Source organism: Vombatus ursinus, unplaced genomic scaffold (assembly GCF_900497805.2).
Source record: "Vombatus ursinus unplaced genomic scaffold, bare-nosed wombat genome assembly UNPS02014821.1, whole genome shotgun sequence".
NCBI lineage: Eukaryota > Metazoa > Chordata > Mammalia > Diprotodontia > Vombatidae > Vombatus > Vombatus ursinus.
The window spans coordinates 893,527-903,645 of record NW_020954599.1 but is presented as its reverse complement, the minus strand read 5'-3'; the positions used below and the strand labels follow the sequence as shown (position 1 = coordinate 903,645).

At 37.7% G+C, this 10,119-nt stretch overlaps 1 protein-coding gene across 4 annotated transcripts in view; it reads left to right on the top strand.

The window, feature by feature from the left end:
* Positions 1–10,119, top strand: part of RAP1GDS1 (Rap1 GTPase-GDP dissociation stimulator 1) — a 214,008-nt gene that overhangs the window by 157,549 nt on the left and 46,340 nt on the right. For all 4 annotated transcript variants that reach the window (XM_027837596.1, XM_027837595.1, XM_027837594.1 and 1 more), the window contains one exon: positions 5,561–5,689. In XM_027837596.1, coding sequence (XP_027693397.1) covers positions 5,561–5,689 — 129 coding nt within the window. The remainder of the gene's footprint in view (positions 1–5,560; positions 5,690–10,119) is intronic.

Sequence of the window (10,119 nt, the reverse complement as noted above, 5' to 3'; positions counted from 1 at the left end):
CTTCTTCTTCTTCTTCTTCTTCTTCTTCTTCTTCTTCTTCTTCTTCTCCTCTCTGTCTCTCTCTCTCTCTGTCTCCCTGTCTCTCTCCCCTTCCCTCTCATGACTTCCCTCCCCATCTGTGCCTTTCTCTCTCCCTCATTCTCCCTCCCTCCAATATTGCCCATTTATCTCTATTCTATTAAAGCGATAAGATGAATTTAGTCATTTATAAAATGTTTTCCAAATCTACAGAGAAGCCTTGCATTTTGTTTTTCTATGAATTGTTAACTTAGAAAATAGTAATTACTTGTGGGCTTCAAGTGTGCCCGTGGTCTAATATAATTTTTTAACTTAGCTTCATAGATAGGTCTTTTCAGTGCTTAACAGTATTAAAGCTTATTAATAGTGGAATTTTTTTTGTGTACCATTGAAATGAAATGTATGCTACTTATCAGTGTAAATCAGTGGCATAATTTAGCATGCAAAACACATGTAATATGTATATGTATGTTTTATGGAATGGGCTTCAAGATAATTTATTTTAAATTAATTTTCAAAGTCTGTGTAAATGAGCTTTCTATACAAAATTCTGTGCATGGGTGAAGAATGACAGTTAAAGATAACAGCTAATGAGAAGGGCGCTTAGGTGCCTACCTACCCATTTATAGTCGCTGTCCATTTTATTGTCAATTTCTGTTTCATCTTGAGCTTCTCAAAGTTTTTCTTCTCTCTTATTATTTTAGTTAATGTATGAGCTGAATCTTTCTTAAACTTTCAAACTCTGTGTGATTAGAATTCTTTGAGTTGATTAATAATTGCTTTTTTACATGTCTTTTGGGAGACTTAAAGTATGCCATCTATCAGGAGAAATGTTCTACAGGCCTCATTATGACCAAGTAATCACCTTAATAGTTCTTATTAAGATGCCCTCTCGCAAAGACTTCTCTTTCCTGATTTTCACTTCTGTGGTTGCATCACCAGTGAATTTTATGTTCATTTTCTTTCATAAATATAATTAAATATATCCTTGAGTTAATATCCCATGTCTTTTAATTTTGATACACAATAAAAAGTAGCCCAGAATTTTTAATACCAGATTTGAATAGAAACCTGTATTAAAAAATTAGTTGAGGCAGTTTTATCAGTAGATCCTAGTTAATAACATGTTAATAATTTAAATATATAATTGCCTATTAATAACCTTTACTTGGGTGGGTGAAATAGACATATATTTTGGCATTTCCAAACCATCTGTTCTTTTTTTGTAGCTGACCAGCATAACATCAAGTGTGCTGTGAAATACCTCTAAATCTTTACCTGGAGCTATGATCTAGTCTAAATTAGTGTGTTAAACTTAGAACTTAACTTTAAAAAAAAAAAAGGGTTCTTCAATTTGGGATCTTCTCTCCAGATCCCCATTCTTTGGAGTTTCCATGAGTGTCACCTGAAGGACATGGAACCATTGAAATTCAAATGTAGGTAGGTAAGTGTTCACACCAGCGCATGTGTTGATTGCCTTCTATCTCCCTGTATATGCATCTGTATTGCACCCCCTCAGTGCCTCCCCCCTTCTTCCTCCCCATAGATCATGTAGGGCCTGTGCCATCTTGATATCACATAATTCTGTAATACTGTATTTTTGTCAGTATTTGTCTGTGGTGTGTGTCAGGAGCAAGAATGAGTCTTAAGACTTTAATGACATTGTGCTGTCTGTCTAGAGACTGTCTTTCACATACATAATAAGTGTTTGCTATGTATGGGCCTGGGTCGCATTTTGTGAAGTATTGTGTTTGTTGAGCTCCAGAACACATCCACCTTGAGTTCTCTGGCCAGCCCTCTCTGGCCCAAGACCCTCAGTGTTGCTATGATTTTGTTGGCTCATTCAGTTGTGTTGAGGACAATATGAACTGTTTCTGGTTCTAAAAATATTCTTCTTATCATTAGCAAGGAAAGAGAGAGAAGAGAATCTTCTCATCAGATATTACAAAAAATATATATAATATATATATATTATATATTATATATATATATGAATAAGATAGGTTGAGGTAAATGAGTTTTTGTTCAGAGATGATCCTTACAAAATAAATCATAGTGCCATGGGTAACAGCTGTTCCCCATTTGACTTCCATTAATGTGTTTTCTTTGGACATCAGGAGAAAGTATTAGAGATTTATTTTTCTTATTGAATTATAAGAGTATCTTTCTTGCATATGAATGTGCACAGCAATCATTCTGATAAACAGCTTATTGGCAACAGTACTAAATTGTAATTCAGGATAAAGACCTAAGAGTAGAAACTTTTTTCAGATGTGAATGGAGTCCTGACTCAAATAAGCAAATTGAGATTTCCGGGTAAAGGATGTTAGAGTAATGTTTACACCATTGCCATCTCCCCTGAAAATGTTGAGCACCAACACCTGTGACCCCAATTTGCTCTGACCTCATTTTGTTGTTCACTGCCACATCTGCCAGAAAGGTAATGAAACTTCAGGATTTTTTTCCTCTGATGTGCTAAGTCCTTCAAAAGAATTAGGCAGTCTTTTAGGATGCCTAGTATTAACCCATATCATAGAAAATCCTGTGTTCTTTTGCCCCCTGGACCTTCAGTATTTGAGGACAAAGCCATCCTCTCTGTAAGAAGTGGGTTGATTTAGGTGGACAGAAATGACAGAATAAAGCTGGTCTGAAACGAGTCTGTCCAATTGGATGACTGCCCGTTTTTCTTTTTATTTGTGTGTGGTATGTTTGTTGTATGTGAGTATATAACTAATCTGGTCCCCAGGAGGCTTCAAAGCACATAATTTTCTGGAAGCTAATTGATTTCTATGGATTACAGCCATTTATACCATTTGTCAGGTGGTTGTGCTAATTTTTTCCCCTGCCACAACCATAAGCATTGCTGCTTGAACCTGTATGCAGCGTTTTTGTTTTTGTTTTTCCTAATCCATTAGCCCTTGTTTTCCCTGGGAACAAATCTAATGTTAATAGAGCAAGGAATCTATGTTGGCAATAAATACCAAGGTAAGGTAAACAATGAACCATTGATACATGGCATTCTTTTTCTGGACTGTCTCCCCCAAAGAACTTGTTTTCCTTGATTTTCCTGGAGCATTGAATTTATAGAGTTGGTGCCAACAGAACTGAGGGGGTATGCAATGCTCTTACACACACATACCTACAACACACAACACACATACACACACACAGAGTGGAGTTTGACTGACACTCAATGCATGCGCTAGTGCTCACGCTTACGTACTTGAAATTTAATGATTCAACAGCTCTGCAATATTTGAGGCGGTGCTCCCCCCCCAAAATCTAAAACAAACCAAAAAAAAACCCCGCAAATATATTGCTAAAGATAAGGATCTGCAGAGATGACCCAATAGAAAAGAACTCTAGTGACTGGTAAGTAACTGAATTTTTTCCAATGTGCAAAGCAGCAGAGTGCATGATTTCTATAAATGCTGAACCCCATCCAACTGTTCTGTCTATGTAGCTGAATTCAATCATTTACCAATTTTGTGTTAATTTTTCAGTATTTTTTTAAACTAGGCTGGTGGTTGAGTTGGAAAAGGAGACTCCCTCTACCAAGACAGATCTGCAGCAGCTCTCTGATTTATTGTCTGGAACTGCAATGACTTGCCCACAGTCAGATAGGCAGTGCCAGCGGTAGAACTGAACCCAGGTCTTCATGTCTTCAAGGCTAGCTCACTATCCACACGCGACTTCCCACTTCTTATATTAAGGAAGACCATGCCTATCACTCTTTTCATTTCCTTCTCCTACCTCCTAAATAATTTCCTTCCACTTGGGTTATATTCTTTTTCTCCTGGGACCCCCAGATTTCTAATTCTGATTTCTAATCCCACCTTAGAATTTGAGCCTATTTTAAGCCTGGAGTGAATCCTAATCTATAGTCTTCTTCTTTTAGATCTGTAATCTTTTATGTAAAGGGCCCCTTCTTCATGAAGTTACCCCTCTTCCTTCACACCGACCTCCTAATAAAGTTGACATTTTTTCACGGAAACCCAATAGAGAAAATAAATCCCCCTGCTGAGTAGTCTTCTGGGTTGTTTTCAGAAGCACTAGAATGCTCTTCTCCCTATAACCTGTGCCAGAAGTCTAAAAAAGAAAAAAATAGCCCATTACTCCCGAGGCCGCTGGGAAGATCCTACGGCCACGTATTTAGGAATGAAAGGGAATAAGGCCCTCGTAAGCAAACTGAGATCTGGAAAGATGAAGTGATTTGTTTGAGGTCACACAGAGCTTGGATTGGAACACATATCCTCTGACTCCAAATCTAGTACTCTTTCCTCCACACCATGCTGTTTCCCAGTGACCAGTGCCTCTTCACGGTCGTCCATCCCTGCTTCCCCGTCCACCCCTCATCCACAAATGCAGATCGACCTGGATGCTATCTGAGGCATGCATGTGTGCTGTGAAGACGAATTGTTTTGCTGAAAAAGCATAGATTTTTATCTTTGGTTAACCAAGAGGTCATTTAAAAAAACTTGGAGGAAGTAACTTTAAAATGCTATACTATTTTAAAAAATGATTTGAAAAATAATATTGTAGCCAGTAATAAAAGAAAGCATATTGTGTAAACTTGAGTATGTGATCCTCCTTCCACTTAACATTTTTTCTAGGGAAGGAGGAGTTGGTTTTTTTATTGTTGGTTTTTTTTTCCCTTTTGCTTTACTCTAGGTGCTTTATTCTCATTGTCCAATGAAGAGCCATTGTGGAAATGTGAGCCACATATTGGGATGTTAAACCAGTTAGTTGCAAAGGAAAAGATGACTGCTGATAAATGTACAAAAAGTCCCTGTTGACTCTTAACTCTTCTAACTTATAAAACCAGTGTTTTTCTCTCTATTGTGGAGATGTGTCATTTTAAGGGGATAAAATGGACAATAGGAAAACACTTGTAAATAACCCACTTGTTTTCTGTTTTGAAATTCTGCTTCTTCCTAACAATCCTGAAAGAAAGGTCTACTTGCAGACACCCAGAACAAACAACTTGCTCCTTTTTCTTAATACTGTTTTCATTACTCATTATAAAATACTGCCTTGGAGGATTCTGAGAGCTTTTCTCTTTTTCTTTCTTTTTTTTTTTCTGGCCTGTATTAAACTTGCTTTTTCCTCTAAGCTTTTCATATTCTTCGTGATTTCCTGCAATTTCATTTACATACCAAATGGCAACATTATACACCATGCTTCTTAAAAGAGCCTGACGAAACTAGTGTGGTGATTGGATCTATTATATAAATCCTTTTTGATTTTAAATTTCCATTTGTTATTGGCAAGAATCAGGGCTTGATACTTTTGAGCCAGTGACCTTCATGCTCTGAAGAAAAAGCCATATAGATACAGATGCTTATCTTTATCTATATCTGTATGAGCTTCATTTTATTATTTCAAATTAAGTAGCATTGGGTTCACGATAGGAAAAATAGGAGACACTCTATTTTTGCACATCTTACAGATTGTCCATTTGTACTATTTGATCAGTTCCCAGCTTTATTAACATTTTGTTTAATAACTTGCCCTGATTTTCGTTGTATTTTCTTTTTTGTAGATTCCCTGCAAGCTCAGCTTATCAATATGGGTGTTATTCCTACATTAGTGAAATTATTAGGCATCCACTGCCAAAATTCAGCTCTTACAGAGATGTGCCTTGTTGCATTTGGCAATTTAGCAGAACTCGGTAAGTCTTTAGTCATAAGTCAAAGCATGTCTTCCATTTAATAATGTGTTGGTGAATTGAAGATGTATGTATTAGATTAAACAAATGTAATTGTATACAAATATTCCTTTTGATGATGTTAGTACATTTTAAACACTGTGTAGTTGACTGTCTTACCCTTTGACCTTAAGTTGACTGACTATGAGGTACATTTTATATTCTAAATGACATTATATTTTAAATGATTTCTACTGTACCTTAGCATTCCTACGTAAGATTGAGCCTGTAATCAACAATTGTGTTCTCAGAGAATTGGAGGAAAATGTAACTAATAAGTCTCTATCTGAATTGTCAGCTAAGAATATTACATCAGGGGGCCATTTCCAGTCATCCTGTTCTGTATCTCACCACTGGACCCAGATGGCTCCAGAGGAGAAAGTGAGGCTGGTGACTTTGCACAGCCTTCCGTCACTTAAATCCAATTCACTTGCAAGTTGTGGCATCACGATGTCTTGGTCCTCTTCAAGAACCAAGGACACGCAGCAACAGCTAAGAATTTGAGGCTTTAAAACTTTGGGGGAAAGAAGTATTTTGTTCATAATAAAGGAGAAAGAAGTGAGTTGACAGAAAGTGGCAGCTTGAAACTAAAAGTCTGTGATAAAACTTCTTGTAGAATATGTGCTGACCTTTCTTACCCTGTTCTTCAAAAGTATGACTCGACTTGGCCTTCGGTATATGGTCAAAGCCATAAAAGTTAGGAGTTGTGTGTTTGTACTCTCTCTCTTCTACCAACTCTTGGTTCCTTACTTCAAATTTAGAGGTTTAAGAAGTTATCCTTAACCACTAGAGAACTGGGTTCTAGCTCTACATTTTGGCCTACCAGATGCTTCACATGCTTGACATTCCATCTCCCACCTGAATGCATTTGCCCAGGCTGATTCCCATTCCTGGAATCCCCAGCCTCTTCAGGGCTGCTGAATCCCCGTCCCTTCTCCGTGCTTTCCTCCTTCTTTACTAACTTTCTGCGTCCTTTATAGTTATCTGTGTGTGTGTTGTGGTGCACCCCTCCCCATACACACACATACACAAAACATCAGCTTTCTGAGGGCCATAACTGTTTGGTTTTTGTCATCCTCTCCCCAGGGCTTAGCATGATGTCTTATACAAAGGAGACCCTAAATAAGGGCTTATTGAATTGAAATGAATGGGATGGAATTGAAGAGTTGGAGGATTTTTATAGACCCGAGGTAGAAACTCAGTCTTCCTCTCTCTAACAGGCCCCATTGGTCCCACTCCATTCCTTTAGGGATGCACTCTTTTTTTAAATAAGCAACTCAAAACTCTACCTCTGTCTGCTATTGTAACAACAGCTAGCTAATTATGGGGAGCAGCCAAAGGCAAATGATTGCTATAATCTTAGCTAGATATTTAAGATGTTTGTCCTTTGCATACTGTTGTTAAGTAGGCAAAAAAAATCTGCACACCCAAATAGACAATAACCTTTAAAAAAAAACAACTGGATTCCTTTAAAAAAGAAAAAACCTTTCTTTTGTCTCAGAATGCTAGAACTAGAGATTGTTTATTCTTGGCACTTTATCAAGTTTAAATCATTCTTACATTGCTTAGGGGTACACATCATGATATAGCACTACGCATACCTATGGGTCCTTTTTCCCTCTGCCCCATCTCATCTTCACTTGTCATCCCTGGTCCATCCCCATACTCTTTTCCATCTTCCATCATTTCAGTGAAACAGAGCTTTCACTCTTCAGTATTAGAGTAGGAAGGGGGACTTTGTATCCCAGTATAGTCAATTAGAATGAAGTAGAAATGAAGCCAAGTTCCCACACCAAGGCTTGAGTCTTTGTAAGAAAAACAAGGCTGACATGTTCCAGTCTCTCTCTCTGTTCAGCCACCTCCCTCTGCCTCTGTCACCAACCCACAAAGCAGGAACCATATCCTTTTTTATTCTTCAGGATGGCTTTTTTTTTTCCAAAATTATAGGACAGAACAGAATAAGCTAAGTTGCTCTCACTTCACCTTAAAAATATAAGCTGTAAGAAGGGAAGTAACAGTAATCCCTTGGAAAAGCAGTGATGCCTAAGAGCTTATGTCTCCAGCTGCACACTGAGCTTTCTTTTCACCATGTGTGACGCAGAAACTCCAGGTTCAAAAGCTGCTCCTGGCACTTGGTGACACCTCCTCCCCCAGCCCACTCCAGTCTAGCTGCAGGTGCATCTCATCCCAGTTCACACTTGTTTAAGAATCCAGGGAAAAGAACTAGTGCTATGCATTAAAGTAAGGTGGACCTCATCCAAAACCAGCGTAAAAAGGAATTTGGGCCTAAGGGGGTTTGACTGGAGGGACCCTTCCCCCTTCATAGAAAGGTCCCAGGTCTTCCAGAAGCTCCCTTTTCCCTGATGAGCACTTTCTAGTTCTACATGGTCAGTCCAAACCTGTAATCAGTGAGGCAAAGCCGTACATGTGGCAACTGGATTCCCAACTAAAAATTACCTGACACACAGTTTGACGAGACATTTTTTTCAGAAAGTCATTAAAAGCAGACTTCATTTTACATCCGAAAACATATGGTTGCTAAAGCAGATGAGCTGCTTCCTGGGAGAGAAGTTTGAGAAGAGAGTTAACTATTTCTAGTAACTAGAATATCCGGTGAATTAATAAATGATCTGGACTGATAATGAATTAAACTGCTCTCATTTATTGATAGCCCTGAGATCAGTCAAATCAATTGATTCATTGAGCAGTTGCTACCGGATTATAAAAATATGTGAGTTATTAATTCACATTCGTCACAGGACTTGTCCACTCTGTGGAAAATAATTTCAAATTCAATTCAGTCACCTTACAGAAGAAATGCAGAATTTTAGGTGCCAGAGTTACAAACATGAAACAAGACATACCTCTCCTCTCATGGAACCAACCGTCCAGTTTTGGGGAGGGAGGATGAATAAAGGAAATATATACACAGAACACAACTGACGGTAAGTACGTTAGAGAGACTGAAACAGTGATATTAAAATTGTGAGATGGGAAAAGTCACTTCTACCAGGGGAAATCAGGGAAGAAACTTTAGGTTGAGAGGCTTATTAGAAGACTGTTTTAATGGTCCAGGTTTGAGATAATGAGATAAGGAGAGCCTAACCCAGTGTTGCAGCAGTGAGAGAGCAGGGTAATTAACTGGATATGAAGAATGGGAGAATGGGGCTGGAATGCCAAAGTTTCAAGCCAGCATCTGGGGAAATTACAGAAAATTCTCAGTATATTAAGAGTTTATTATCTTTTCTTAAACATAGATTTTTTCCCCCACATATCTAAATAAGAGATCCTTAATGATATTTTTTGTTTCTTTTTTACTTGTTTATGTGATTGTATTCTTATTCACTATATAGAGTACCTCTCTGTTGTGAGTATAACTAAAATTTAGAGCCAAATATTTTTGTCTTCACCACTGACTTAAAAGAATGCAGCACTTAAAAATTCTATTAGAGGTGACAAGGAGTTTCATTAATTCACATATAGTATTTGACTACTTATATTGTCAGGAGTCTGTCTTTGCCTAGAAGATAGCCCAATAATAAAAGAGGCCACACCCAATCAGAGATTTGTGACTTGTGCTTTATGATATTTGTAATGCATTCTGGGATAGCCTACAAAAAACAAAACAAAAACCAGACGTCTTGTTCAAGTATGCGCTGACTACTGCAGAGTGGCCCAAACAATGGGTTGGAAGTGGAAAGAATGATGTGTGACTACAGGCTGATTCTGTGTATTTTATTGCCTGGTACATTGTAGGGAGAGTAGAGGGCATTTAAGAATCATTTAGTTTTAAAAAAAAAAACTTCCTTTAAATGCAAACACAACAACCCTTACCCCTAACCTAGAGAGTGGTGGTGGTGGTGGTGGTGGTCTCGGTCTCTAAAATCCTCTGTCTCTTTGTGATGACCCTAAGTTCTTGAAGGGTAGACCAACAGTCTGCAGTAGTACTCCCACCATTTAATCAAGGATCTTTCAAGTAATATTATCCTGATGATGATTAATAATAGTAGTAGTAATGATTTAGTACAGCAAACATTTATTTGTACATTTGAATAGGGCTTTATGGTAATGAAGAACTTTGCCTGCATTATCATATGTCTCACTTGATCCTAACAGTATTCCCCCTTGAGAAAGTATTCTTATTCTTATTTTACAGATGAAGAAACTGTGAGTGAAAGGTTGTATAATTTGCCCGAGGTCACACAGATAATAAGTGGCAGACTCAGTTTTCTGATTCCCAAATGCAATGTTCTTTATATTATATTACCCTCCAATAGATTAAACCTATTGGTCAGTTCTACTCTTTCTTTTTTTATAATTTATTTATTTTTAGCATTCTTTTTTTTTTTAATTTTGAGTTCTGAATTCTCTCCCTCTCTCAAACCACTTCCTCA